General features: G+C 36.9%; 1 protein-coding gene across 1 annotated transcript in view; it reads right to left on the bottom strand.

The window, feature by feature from the left end:
- The window catches only part of ebf1a (EBF transcription factor 1a), a 217,819-nt gene extending 202,880 nt beyond the window's left edge, over positions 1-14,939 (bottom strand). Inside the window, 4 exon segments of the mRNA XM_056471881.1 lie at positions 11,700-11,755; positions 12,603-12,666; positions 13,377-13,533; positions 14,244-14,939. Of these exon segments, the coding sequence (XP_056327856.1) occupies positions 11,700-11,755; positions 12,603-12,666; positions 13,377-13,533; positions 14,244-14,377 (411 nt within the window). The 5' untranslated portion in view covers positions 14,378-14,939.
- Between the last annotated feature and the right edge of the window lie 571 nt (positions 14,940-15,510).

Here is a 15,510-nt window from a genome sequence, read left to right as displayed (position 1 = left end):
TCTTCTGGTCCCATGTTTCACAATCTACACACTCAGCTCTGAATTTCATAGATGTCTTTTCGTTTCAGCTAATCAATCAATCAAATCCGCCTGGTGCACTGTGAGAAGGCTTGTACAGAGCCTCCGTGTGCGGGGTGGTCGTTTCTGGCTGAGCCAGGCTCAAAGTGGGCAATTTAATGGCCACTTACCTGCTGCAATGGAAAACGATCCTTAACCACTTCTCTAAGAGCTTAAACTCGATGCATCACATTCGGTTATGTGAGAACCAATGGCATTTGATGTCACTGACAGACCCAGTGATATGCAAAGATTTAATATGCACATCTGTGAATCAGTGAATAATGGCTAATATACAATGCTCAGCATAATTGAGTACACCCCATTTTGAAAATGAACATTTTTATTCATTTCTCTGTGAATATAGGCAATGTTTTTTGGTGCTTTTAAACAAAACAGATTTATTAAAGAGAAATATTTATTAAAATAATATTTTATTCACCAAACATATTTAGAAATTGAAAGATAATACAATTAAATTCAAGAAAAATATATCAAAAATAAATTACAACATACAAAATTTCAACTAAATTCTTCTCTTGATTTTTCTTATTTTTAAATTTGTATTTAATATTTTTCTAAAACATATAAATTTGGGTGTACTAGTTTTTGCACCGTTATCCTAAGTTATTTTATTAGATGAGCTCCAGATTTGGCTTTAGTACTGACTAATCTAATGTATATGCACAAATATAGTATTGTATATATTAAAACTATTAATTTAAAAGATAGATTTGTGAGGGGTGTACATGCTGTGTTTATGCTGAGCACTGTAGATTGCTCAAAAGAAATGCAAAACTCTTAATCAGTAGACTGATACTTCATCACTGTATTTATTACATTTTAAAGTAACTGTACTTTTTCTGAGTATAAAACTTTTACTTCTACACTACATTCTATAGCATGATATTGTATTTTTGACTCCTCTAAATTTCATTTAAGAAATAATGTCATCACCAGCTCCAAGACATGATTGTGAATGAGCAATTGCTTGATTCAACAACTCACTGATACAATTATTCAATCAGAATGAGTTTCTCGTTAACAATTCACTAAATTAACAAATCAGTGGTGCGTTTATGGAAAACGAGTGCATGTTTTTACCAAAACTAATATTGAGGTTTTCTCTAAAGAAGTAGTTACTCTACCCTGTTAACAATATCATTGTGGCCATTTTAAGGTATAACTAACGTGGTTCAAAACAATGGATCTGCAACAAAGCAACTAGGTTTTGGGAAACACTCGTCACTACATCGTTCTTTTTCCAAATAATGCATCATACTATGATAGTTCAGCCGCGAGTTATGTTGTTGTTTGGGAAACGCACCCCTGACCAAATATCAAAAATGTCTTTTTTAAGAAGCATTTTCTAGGCAAGCAAAACATATAGCCTGTTTTAAGAAACAATATGCCAATATTAAGTGAGTTCATCCTTAAAACAAGCAAAATAATCTGCCAATGGGATAAGAAAAATAATCTTGCTTTTCTTTTTGACACATTTATTTTGTTTAACCCATTGGCAGATTATTTTGCTTGTTTTAAAGTAAAATTCGGTTCATTTTGGCATATAATTTCTTCAAACAAGACAATATGTTTTACTTGTGTAGAAAATTATTCTTGATTTAAGAATTTTTAGATATTTGGACTAGAAACAAGACACAAACTTGTGTTTAGTGTGCACTGTAAAAAATGCTGGGTTCCACACTAGAGCTGTGCAATTAGTTCGCAATAGAATCGCAATTTGAAGTGTTGCGTAGTGTAGTTAATCGCAAGATTCTGCAATTATAAAACACATATGTGTGTATTATTTATTTTCCCCTGCCCGGAGGAAATGTGTGACTGCCGTCTGTGTGTGACGTCTTACTAGCCAATTGTGTGAGCACACTTTCGTTCTACAAATCAGAATTGCACAACTGAACTATGCGGAACACGATAAAAAAAATAAATAAATCAAACAGGAAAGCGCAAACAAGTACGATAATGGCGTCTGCTGCTTCAAAAGCATTAATAGACGAATTGATATCAAAGAAAAACAGCGTTAGTAATTTGGGAATATTTTGGTTTCAAAGTCACAGACACCGCACAGAAACAGGTAATTTTTAAGAGCCGTCGCAGAATTGTTGCCACAAGATTATTCAGCTGAAGCTTTACTACAAAATTAAATCACAAATCAAATCACAATATCTGAAAAAAGGAAATCGCAATTAGATATTTTCCCCAAATCGCACAGCCCTATTCCACACAATCGATTTGTGTTGGGACAACAAGTAGGAATTAGGTTAACTTACTAGTTTTTACAAATTTAAGTGGATTGAGCATAAAACAATTAAGTTGTCCCAAAAAAACTACAGAATTGGATTGTTTCAGCACATTTTTAAGAAGTAATTTGAACAAACAGCAAATGTAATTTTTTGAGTGTGGTTTAGTCACGCATGCTGTGCTTTTTAATGACTATTTTTCTCACATTGGGCGTATGTATTTTTTAACCTTTATTCATTTTTGTGTAATCATTGTAAACTTCTTAAATAAAGTAAAAACAAACAGAGACAGACAGATGGATAGATAGCCAATTCCTAAATTCTGAATTTGCACAATCGTGCATTGTACGTTCTTGGCAAAATCCAGCCTCATCATTTGTTGCTCTTTGGTTTAATTAAAAGCAGCCGTAGAGAATCAAAAGAACTATGCATGTAGTGTTTGTTGCACTGTGCAGATTACTGTCTTATTATGTCATAGAGGACCACCCTTTGCCAGAGTGCCCACCCTCCACAGGCATCTGAGGCTCACAGATTGGCTAATAATACAACAGCACAAAACATTCTTGTTCAGAGAAACAATCCTGTTGCAAAGTGAAGTGAAAAGATAACGATAAAGAAGGGCAAACATATAAAGTGCTTAATTACGGGTCCCTCTAAATAAGTGTCGTACTCCAGCTAGTGTGAAATAGCCCTCTCAGAAAGATGTGTGCGCGCATGAGCTGCCATAAGCCTGCATCTGTGCGACTGTGCATGTGTATGCATTCACGCATGTATTTGTGCATTAGCATGTGTGTGTTTATGTGTGCAGCAAGCAGTTGGGCTGCCAGACTGGAGCATAGTGAGCCATCTGGCCCAGCTAACACTTCATCCAAAAACCTCAGCTTTGTTTCCATCCTCCAATTCCACACAAGATGTCCCCCACAGCCGTGAATCAGTGACTCTACTCAAAACATACACACACTGCAGCCTATTAACAGGCTGCTCTCTGTCACACACACACACACACACACACAGTTAAAGCCGTTTGCCATGAATCACTCTCTCTTTCTCTCTGAACACACATATACATGCCACCCATGGCAAGTGAAGACACAGAAAAGCAGCTGATGGTTCTAATGAGGAACTGCTTGCCTCACAAGTGCGCAATGCTTTTTCAATTACATGAAACACTTGTTTGAAAACAAGTTTTATATGCATCAGATCTAGAAAAGAAAGTTGATTCGTATGTGACGCTTTTCTTATTTCCTGTCATTGCTGCGGCTAGAGGACAGAGGTGATCGGGGACATTTGTTTGTAAGGTTTCACATTGTGGAAATGAGGGTCAAGGTCCTCTAAAATTGAGCAAGCATGCATCACTGTCTGAGCCTAGAGCCTCGACCCCGCAGGCTTTCTGAGAGGAAGAGAGAGGCAGAAGAGAGCAGCTCAGGCCACACAAAGATGTCCTCTACACCACCGCACATTCATTTCATATATAAGACCGGCTATTTATCACACAAAGCCCCTGCAAACAGACTCAGAATAACTCCATGCAGAGAACAGTATATATAAGTGCCTGGAAAAAGTCTGAGAACAGTTTGTCAATTTCTCCTCAGAGGCAAACACAACAATGGTTGTGAATCCTCCTCTGGGTTCAAGCTAGTGCAACACAAAGCGCCATGGCTTTGTGGTTTTTTTCTGTAGCCCTTAAAGTCACGTTTGTTGTGCAAAGGCAAAAAATGCAGCAGATTCCGATTATGCTGAGGTAACTTTGGTCTCTTCTACCAGAGCTTTTCTCAAAATAAAAATACTTTTTTTCTTACATGGTAAAAAATGGCCCTTTAGGAATAAAAATATATTTTCATATGGTATACATTAGAGGTCATTGGAATCGAAATTGGTGATACGGTGGCGCAGTGGGTAGCGCTGTCGCCTCAGAGCAAAAAGGTTGCTGGTTCGAGCCCCAGCTGGGTCAGTTGGCATTTCTGTGTGGCATTTACATGTTTTCCTCGTGTTGGCGTGAGTTTCCTTCAGGTGCCCCCACAGTCCAAAGACATGCGCTATAGCTGGATTGAACAAACGAAATTGGTCATAGTGTATGAGTGTGTGTGAATGAGTGTGTATGGGTGTTTCCCAGTAACGTACTGGGTTGCGGCTTCCTCCGGGTGCTCCGGTTTCACCTACAGTCCAAAGACATGCCCTATAGGTAACCTGAATAAGCTAAATTGGCCGTAGTGTATGTGTGGGTGTGAATGCAAGAGTGTATGGGTGTTTCTCAGTGCTGGGTTGCAGCTGGAAAGGTATCCGTTGCATAAAACACATAAGCTGGTGGTTCATTCCGCTGTGGCGATGCCTGATTATTAAAGCGACTAAGTCGAAAAGAAAATTAATGGATAAATGAATATATTTGAGGTCATTGGAATTAAAAATGGTGACTAGGTGGCGCAGTGGGTAGCGTTGTCACCTCACAGCAAGAAGGTCACTGGATCGAGCCCTGGCTGGGTCATTTAGCATTTATTGCTTGATAAGTTGGCGATTCACTCCGCTGTGGCAACCCCAGATTAATAAAGGGACTAAGCTGAAAATAAAACAAATGAATGAATGGAATCAAAAATGTAAAACTGCTGTTTTAGTTTAGAATCACTCTTGCTACAGATGGCTCTGGTTAATTTATGCTCTAAAAATTAAAGGGATAGTTCACCAAAAAATAAACATTTGTTCCCATTTGAGTTTCTTTCTTTTGTTGAACAAAAGAATATGTATCTTGAAATAGATTTTTTTTTTTTTTGTCTTATTATGCCAGTAACCAGCTTACTTCAAAATATATATATATATATATATATATATATATATATATATATATATATATATATATATATATATATATATATATATATATATATATATTTTTTTTTTTTTTTTATTATTTCAACTAGGTACAGGATGATAACTAGTTTACCACGGTTTGGAAAAGTCAAGGTTTTAAAACCGCTAAAATTTTCATGTTATACTATTCCTAAAGTATATGTAAGTTTTTTTTATGTGTTTATTTTGTGTTGTAAAGAAATCTGTGGTTTTAAAACTAATAAAGATAGCAGAAGTCCATGATTTATTTCAATTATTTAGGCTGACACATTTACTGTTTCAAAATATTATAAATGTTTCCTAAAATAAAATATATTATGTTCAATGAGGGGAAAGTTGTTGTTTTTTTTACTTAGACATTTAAAAATAACTTATTTTACAGCAGTAATCACAATACCATAAAACTGAAACTGTGCTATTTTTATCATACCGTCAGAAACTTATACCGGCCCATGCCTATTTTTAACTTTAAAAGAATAAATAAAGTCATAAATTTTTAAAGCCAAATGAAGACGAGTAAATCATAAGCTAATTTCCTTTTTGAGTGAACTACCTACTAAAAGCTAAAAAACTATTTCATAATTAGTGTAGTTACTGCGTTTATCCTTGGTGAGGCAGACCACCCAATCTCTTTAATCACCAAGCTGCAACATCTTTTTTAAGCTCTGTTGCAGCTTTGAACGCTTTTTCTTTGCCGCCAATTTCACACATACTTTCAATGTAGATGAGCAGACTTAATCACTGGGATCTTTAGGCCCTCCAAGTTTGCGTGTGTGCAAATATTTGCAAATGAGTAGCATTAAGCCTTTATGTGGCCTGGCACAGAGCGGCCATTCAAGTCCTATCTGACATCACCAGAGCCTCCAAACAGCTACTGATTACAGGAAATATTTAATATAGGAGATTTGTGTCACTTTGTTTCATGTCGTCTACTTTGGGGAAGTGTTTGTGGCATGTAAACACACCCTATTCCGTAATTAACAAGAAAAATACGTAGACGAGTAACACATGAGAGACGTCCTTCTCATCCCGTGCAAATTTATTTAGGAATCTGCCCGAAGCTTAGCTCTAAAACACACACAGAGCAACAGGCAAGCTACAGCTTGGAGTTACCCAGCAGTTCCAGCCCAGCACTTTTCTGAACAAAGCTCTCCTTAAGGAGGGCCACGTAGCGCATGAAACATGCATGGCACGGTGCGCCGAGGTGTGTGTGAAGCTTTCATTAGACCCTGATGCTGCTTTTAATGCATATTTTATATTGCACAAACTGCTCCTCAAATCTCGTTTGAGAGCCGCCAGTGCCGCCTTGAACTGACAGCCGCATCTGAGGCATGTAAACAATGCACTGTAAATACATGAAAACACATTTCCCTCTTTGTTACCATCACACTGGTGTGTCAGCGCAGTGTGTGTGCGCATTAAGCCCTCGTATGTGATTCGCTTTTGTTCTGCGCTTCAGCTGTTGAGGGAAACAGTTGGATGGAAGGATAAAGAGCGAGAGAGAGAGTCTTTTACTGCATTGTCTTCATCAGATCTGTCACGAGCTCATGCGTTGATCACAGATACGGCCTGTCAGCTTGACACCCGCTCCATCTCGCCTCACCCGCTCCAACCGTTCCCACAGGCAAACCGAGAGAGCGAATATATATATATGGGTTTATTGTGAGACGGGTGCAGAATATGTCAGCTTCTGAAGCAAAGTTGATCCTTGCAGCTCTAGACCAGACTGTCTTATTGTCTCTAATAGCCGTGCGTATATATATATATGTACAGAAGCTTTGAGTAGCTAACTGTGTGGTCAGTCGACTGGACTTCACCGGCTTGCTAAGTGCTAAAGAGAAGTGTGTGTTGAACAGCTCTATAAACCTGCTCATCAGCCCTCCCGTCCAACACTGCCAAAGCCAGCACACGCTGAGTGGAGAGGCGCTCTGTAGCCTCTCTGTACAGAGTTATGGGGCTTTAATGGGAAATCTTAAACACATTGCGAGCACTCCTCAGCATATGTAGGCTGACTGCTCACCGCAGAGTGGTTTTGGACCGGGTTTTCCGAAAGGCATTTAAAGACCAGCTAACACTCTGTCATAACCTAAGCCGTGTTTCATGCTGACATGGAGGAGAGAAGCAAAAAACATGCAGCAGTCAAATGACAACGAGAGAAGGAAATCTGCAGGAGAGCCGGAATTAAAAGCCTTGCTAAAGTTGGTCTTCATGAATCAAGATGTGGTCACATGAACAAAAGGAAATTCTATATTATATTGTCAATAATGTATACGAATGTTATGATCCAACAAGGGTTTAAAAGATGTTTTTAAAAGATGTCTAATATATGTCTAATAGACATTTAAACATAGCCATCAGTGAAAATCTAATATACATCTAAGAATAAGCCAAAACTAGTCATCAAATAAACAGAAATGAATGACTACACATATAAAGTCTGTCTAATCTGTCTATTCGACGACTAGTCTAGTTTTGGGTTATTCTAAGATTCCTATTAGATTTTCGCCACAAGTTTAACCTTGTTTTAGCCAAGCGGTCTATGTTTAGATGTCTATTAGAGGTCTATTAAACACAAAAATTGCTTGCTGGGGAACTACCGAAGTCTTTGCAAAGCATATATTTCTAAAAATGTCGTTTTTTTTTCGAAAATTAGATGTATCTGCACCTTAAAAGTGCAATTGTATGTATGTAAATATGGGAAAATTTGAAGAAAGCATCACGCGAAATGTTTACTACAAAGAATGCTCAGTTGTTTAACCCAAATCTGGGGGAAATGTGGAGTAAAAGAGTCCTTTGTAACTGAAAAAAACTGAATATGGTATACATTTATGGTTTCTACTGCCATTGTAATACCAGTGTCAGAAAAATTATCCCTTTCAGGTCAGTCCCCTTAAAGGGACAGTTAGTTCAAATCTTCAAATCAATTATTTTTTCTCCGATAAACACTAAAATACAAAATAATTTGAGGGTTATGGCTATTTTATTCATACTGTGGAAGTCATAGGGAACAGCAACTGTTAACCACATTCTCAAAAATTCATACAGGTTTAGAACAGCCTGAGGGTGAGTAAATGAACGCATTCTGTGACTTTACTTTTCTACTTTATTTACCCCTGAATCTTAACACCTTGGTGTAATAAATTAGTCCCTTGAGGTGCTTTTTAGGGGCAAACAAAGCACAAAGTTGTATCTTTAGGGACACTGTTATGATACCCTTGCTGGTTGCACTTTTATGTAAATACTATGTTACCCTGCATGGTTAACCATGGTTGAACTTTTTCATAAAAGTACCAATGTATTTATCTAGCATGTTGACTCTGCTGCCAACCTCTCATTCACACACACTATCTCTTTTTCTCGCTCACTCAGTGGCACCACATCATTAACAGGTATGGCAGGGCCGTTTGCCACAGAAATAGCCAGTAAATCAGTCGGTAATATATGTGCACGTGGGAGACAACCCTGGGGAGATAAACGGCTTTTTATTGAGACACTCAGTGAAAGGCTGAGCTGAGGCCAGTCCCCCTGGCCACTGTATTTACCTCAGGGGTGTCAGAGAACAGTCTCTCTCCCTCAGCACAACGCGCCTGCCTTTCACCCACACACATAAATCTGTCCTGCGACACGCCGGCCAAACCGCTCAGCAGTGCGAGGGCAACAAGCAGCATCAGTAACAGCACCTAGCACTTCACGCATAAACATTCAAGCGAAGGGAAATTATAAACCACAAACAAATCACAATACAGGAAGGGGAGCTGCCGAGCTGTTTGGGCCAAATGTAACATCCAGGCATTTTGTAGTATGCTTTTGGTCATATATATATATATATATATGACCAAAAGCAAAATTTTACTTGAAACACATACCTGTCAATGCCAAATCCAGAGAACAATAATAACTTTAAGGGTGGTCTCTTATTTTGTAGTAATTATATATAGTGAAAGTACTATGTATTTCAAAATATATCATAGCAGTAGTATACATCTTATTTTTAATTACTACAAAATAAGAGACCACCCTTAAAGTTATTATTGTTCTCTGGATTGGGCATTGACAGGTATGTGTTTCAAGTAAAATGTTCTACTGATAATATGTCTACAAATGTTTATATTTTAAATATTTTAACATTTGAATAGTATTACATTTAACACTTATTTGCAGTTAATGACAGTAGGAGAGATTAAACATTCTATAAATACTCTATATGTAGTAGGCATGGGCCGGTTTATGATTCTGACGGTATGATAACCTTGAATAAAAATATCATGCTTTTACAGTTTTGTGATTACTGCTCAAAAGTATATTCTTTTTAAATATCTGGGTAGAAAACAAAACCTTTTTTCCCCTTTGAACAAAATATATTTTAATTTGGGAAACATTTCAGGTTAAACAAGTCATTGACTTCTGCTGGTTCAAAAACACAGATTTCTTTACAATTTAAAACAGCATCTTTGGATAACTTTTCTGCTGGAGATACTGTTGTCCTAAAAAACTAAAAAAAAATACATAAATAAAAAACTTAAATAAAAACCTTACATATACCGTAGTACATATACTACTTACGCCTAGTAAGTAATATGCATTTTAAAATACAGTATATAGCAGTATTTATTAAATTATTACTAAATTCTGAATTCTGTAAATTCAGTAAAAGAGACCACCCTTAAAGTTATTATTGTTCCATGGATTTGCCATTAATAGGTATGTGTTTTAAGTAAAATGTTTACTAGTGATAACATGTCAACAAAATGTCAAATAAGAACATTATCATTTAATATTTTAACATTTGAATAGTATTACATTTATTTGCAGACAACGACAGATCAGTTTAAACATTCGATAAATATTCTATAGGATGCTTTACAATATTATATCCGTGCATATACATTAGATTAGTCAGTACTGAAGCCAAATCTGGAGCTCATCTAACAAAATAACTTACGATAATGGTTCAAAAATTAGTGGCCCGATTTTATATGTTAGGGAAAAATATTAAATAATATTTTCAAAATAGCCAAAATCAAGACAAACAAAAAATATATTCAATTTTGTTAAAATGTTGTAGTTTGTAATATTTTGCATGACACTAAATGTATTATCTTTCCATTTCTAAAGCTGTTCTGCGGCTAAATTATTATTTTAATAAATATATCTGTTTAATACATCTGTTTTGTTCAAATGCACTAATATTATCTATATTCACTGAGAAATGGATAAAAATATTAATTTTCAAAATGGAGTGTACTCAATTATGCTGAGCACTAGATAGATAGATAGATAGATAGATAGATAGATAGATAGATAGATAGATAGATAGATAGATAGATAGATAGATAGATAGATAGATAGATAGATAGATAGATAGATAGATAGATAGATAGATAGATAGATAGATTCGTATTTATTTATACATATTTCATAAAAATATATATATATATCACTATTTTATTTAGGTACTTGTAAACAAAATCAAGATCATATTTAAATAATTAATTCCCAGACCCGCTTCAGTAGTCCTCTCACTCTCCACTTTAATACAGCTTCCAAATATGCACACAAGCATACACAAACACACGCGGATGAGGCAAAACAGTAGCAACAAGGTGAAACAATAGGGTAAACATGCTGGCGTGTTAAAATCACATGATGTACTAAGTGTTTGGAGCGTTAGCGATCTGTCTGTCACAGCGCCTGCTAATTGCCTCATATCTGTACACACTTCACCCTGCCTGGGGTCACACACACACACACACACACACACACACACACATAACTTGTCATGCGAAACGACTCTTATAAAAACGGCTTATGAAAAAAATACAATCATTTTAGTTATTAATCAAATTAGCTTATGAGCTTTGCATATTTGCATTCTAAAGATTTATTATGCATCCAGATTTATTGTCACAGTTCTTGACTCGCAGCTGCTGGATACACTTTCCCTAAAGTGTCTTCAAAACAACATTTATAGACAGAGATCATGAGAGAGGAAGTGAGGGGATGAGTGGGAAAGAGAATGAGAGAGAGGGGCTGTTTCTGTTTTAGGGGGGAAAAAGGAAGAGCACCACATATAAGATTGTAAGGTCGCTCTCGCTGCCCTGTGTTTTCTCATATGAGTTTTTCTTAAAGGTTAAAGCTCACAACCTGCACAGTTAACACGACATGCCTGCTCATAACAAACATGTGCATATGAACACACTGGAAGTATGCTGTTTAAATTTTGAAAGGCACCACTGGATAATCCCCTGTGACAGACAATGAATGCAACTCAAAGTCTTTCTTTCTTTCTCTCTCCAGCTATCAACCTCACTGTCACACGTATGCACATAAATACATGCATACGCTCAGTCATCTTAAATGATGTCCCAGAGAGAGTATGTCATATTTAGACACTAACCGATCCTCGTGCCCCTGAGGCATGCTAGAGTGTAACCCCAAACTCACCAGGGTGCACGGCACACATGCACACTGCGAATCACACACAATATTCACCAGCAGAACATGGGGATTTTCAAAAAAAATAAAAATAAAGCAAACTCTTACCTGTTTGGTCATGGAGTCAATCAGGCGTACATAAAAGTCCTGTTCTGTTCTGATGCCTGCACAGGAGAGAAAACAAGCTCTCTTTAGCATACAATACAATGCAGGTCATTTGGATCTGAAATTATTCTGGCAGGAATATATTTACCATTTACAATGACAGCGGTTTAATACAGGATGGATGCTTTAAATGTCTAGACTGTTCAACCCAACTTAAATTACAGAGTGTTAGAGGATTGTGAAAACAAAAATAAATAGCTTTGGATGAAACTTAATCTTATATTGAGTCATTATATACATAAACAAAAATAAAAGTATGAAGAGAAAGGTCAGATAGCAATAATTAAAATAATAAAACACAGAATGCATAATGTTAAGCTAAATAAATTCAAATGTCTAATTAAAAAGGTTTAGAAACACGGCAGACTGGCGCAACAAATTTCCAAACGCCTGGTTGTCATTTACCACATTAGTAGACACAGAAAAAAAGTGTACTTTCATTATTGCCAGGCCATTAGCTTCCATCAAAAATGAAGTGCACGTTTCTGGAAAACGCATAACCGGAAAAGTGCACTAATGGAGATCGTTTTGTGTTTCAACAATGTTTATAAAACGTCACGACTTTGCTGCGCACTTTATAATCTTTTGCTTGAACAATTATTATTATTATTATTGTTATTATTATTATTATTGTTATTATTATTATATTAGTAGTCGTTGTAGTAGTATCTAGGTCATTATATTGTTTTAATTCTGTTTGATCTAGTTAAGCAGTGAATTATTTATTTCTCTGTCACCCGTCCTTCTCGATGTCTTTTATTTTATTCAAATTGTGGTGCTGAAGTAAATCCCTGACGTGTTTATGCAAAGTTAAATAAGTCTTAGATTATGCGAATTCCGCCTTACCGTTGCTGTAAAGGAGCTGCAATCTGTAATGGATCCCATTGTTTGTCTTTTCTCCGGTAGATTCCTGCAAAAATAAATTTGATGGTTAGCAAGAAAAACCTATTTGACTATTTCTGACAAGCCCTGTAGGTCAAACCGGCTATTCCCTTGCGGACCAAGAGGCCAAAAAAATAAATAAATAAAAATAAATAAATAAATAACCGCTAACGCACATTAGCTTGTCTGAACAATATCTGCAGTTCAAAATACATTAAATCTCAGTCAGTAAACGAACAGATAAATATACATCAGCTTCTTTAAAAAATTAGTATGCTACCATTGTGCCTTGAGGATAACCCCAGTGACTAAATAAACAGTAGTAATAGCCACATCTTTTAATAAAATAAGCAGTAACTTCACTCGCTTAGATAATTTTTGACTGCTTACAAATATTATTTGTCTAGAGTATTTTTTTATTAAAGCACCATATAATGCTTTCATAATAATACATTTACTAATATAACATTTTGAAAAGGAAAATTCACTCTTATCATTGTAACTTATCTGAAAATTGCACATTAGTAAATGTACAAATTATTGAAGGGTAAAAAAGCTGCAGTAAAATTATAGCTTACTAATTTAATATGTAATAATAATAATCATCATCATAATAATCATAATAATAATAATCTTTCGACTTTGCGGCCACATTAATAATTAGCCTAAAAGAATTGATCAGCCATTTTCACTTAAATTTGCAAAACCAATAAGTGCAAAAGAGAACGTTTGACTTGCCTTTTCTTTTTCAACAAATCCAACAAAAGATGTTCTTTCAATTTCCACGGGTTGTCCTTGTCTGTCGTACAGCGCTAATACGAAGTGGAAGAAGTTGGATTTACGAAGATTTGAAGGAGGTTGCTTCTCAAAGTGTGCTCGAGCAAGACCCACTCCACTATAAACACACAGAAGAGAAACAGAGACAGAATATTGATAGATGTATTTAAAAAAATAAAAGCAACAGTTTTAGCCTATTTTTGTGATTTATTATAATTGTCTAAAAATATAAAATAAATAATTTTAGTTCCAACGTGCAATGGGAAAGCCTTAAAATAGCACACGTGAACTGCTTTAGTTTAAGAAGGCAACTAAAAGTAGCTTTGTGTTTTACACAATCACTTAAAAGTTATTCTAGTCTTTAACAACAAATATTCCACTTAACATACTAGAGGCAATTGTGGTAAACCATAAAGTAGCTTAATTATTCTAAATCTACCTGAATAAACAAGTAGGCTACCGGTTTTTATTTTCTTTAAAATTCCGTATTTTAGGCCAATGAATCAATGCATTGTTGCAAAGTCATTTAAAAAGCAGCCACCATTTAAGACTAAAATAATAATGTTAGAAATAATAATTTTAAATACAGTTTAAATGTGACTTGTAACTCCATCATTTCAATGTGTCGGTGCCGTCGACACGCAGGAGGATGCTACGAACTTATCGCAGCAATAAATCAATCTCTTTGTCAGCTGGTTATTAATAAGCAGATACCGCGCACTGATTAGGATGATATACATGAGCGTTTTGTGTCGTCCCAGGATGATAAGAGCCCGATATCATTCCGTCGAGCTGTTCCCGTGGCGCTGCAGACCGCCGCCGGCTTACCTCTGAGCGGCTGTGTTCGCATCCAACACTCCGGCGCCCTGCATCCATGTCCGGACAGCGTTCATCCCGGCACCGATGGGCTCCTCTTTCATACTACTCCCGCTCCTTTGAATGCTGTCTTGAATCCCGAACATGAAAACAGACTCCTGTCACCGTCTCAGTCGCTGCTTGCTTCTTTTGATCGCTCCGTTAAAAAAAGACAAGGAGAGGAGTACGGGTGAGCAGGTGTCACCGCGTTTGTCTCTATTAGCGCTTCCTCTCTGAAACTGAAAATACAGCGACGTGCCAAAAGAAACGCGAGATGTCAACATCCAGGTTTGGGAACACCGCACAACAATAAACAAACAAACGAACCAAAAACTGCAAGATTAAACCGGAGGTCCCTTCGGTCTAGCGCGCGGGGGAGAGAGAGAAAGAGGGAAAAAAAAGTCTAATGTCACTTTAAGAAACAATAGGATCAAGAACGGGCTTCGCTGAGGGTTAGATCAAATGTCATCATCCAGAGACTATTTTTTTCTTTCTTTATTTTCTCCTCCTTTCCTTTCCTGTCTTTCTCCACAAAGAGTATTCTCTGATCAAATCACATGAATGAGCAATATGAAATCAACCACGAGAGGTGGACCCTTGTGGAGACAGCTCCCTCGCTGTTCCCCTTGTTCAAACGGGAGTGATTTGTGTCCTTTCCCAAAGGAATCCGATTTGACTGTCTCTGGGAACTAAACACAAGCAAACTAACCCCAAAGGGAGGAGGAGGTGGAGGAGGAGGGAGTGACTGCGCACGCAGGGCCGCCCCCCAAACATAAGTAAGCCGAACTACCATTAGCTGTCCACCCAACCACGAAGCCCGTCGCCTAATTAGATATCACAGCCCGCCCTGCCCACTTAGCGAGCTGCGTGTTTAGAGAGAAAACCAGAAAGAAGTTATGCGCGCGTTAAATGTCACGCGGGGAACTGCCGTCCGGAGCGCGCCGCGCGAGTCGAGCCAAGCTGATGTGGTTCGCATGAACGCAGAGTTGTCTTTTAATATTGTAAGTTTGTTTAAGAAACAGCACAGTATAGGTTTGTTTAAATAGGGATGAGCTAGTGTTAGGGTTGTTCAGCAACTCTCTCAAGAGTTGGATGTTTTATAAAAACATTTCTGAGGGAAATTTCGCCGCGCGCGTTGCGTTGAGGTTTGGCGCTCCTGGCAGATTCATCAGCTTTTCCAAAAGTCCTTAAAACATTGCATAATTACTTAATGAGAATATGATAGCTATGGCAATGTTTT

The sequence above is a fragment of the Danio aesculapii genome, chromosome 14 (genome assembly GCF_903798145.1).
Source record: "Danio aesculapii chromosome 14, fDanAes4.1, whole genome shotgun sequence".
NCBI classification, from domain to species: domain Eukaryota; kingdom Metazoa; phylum Chordata; class Actinopteri; order Cypriniformes; family Danionidae; genus Danio; species Danio aesculapii.
This window is presented reverse-complemented; position numbering and strand designations above follow the sequence as displayed.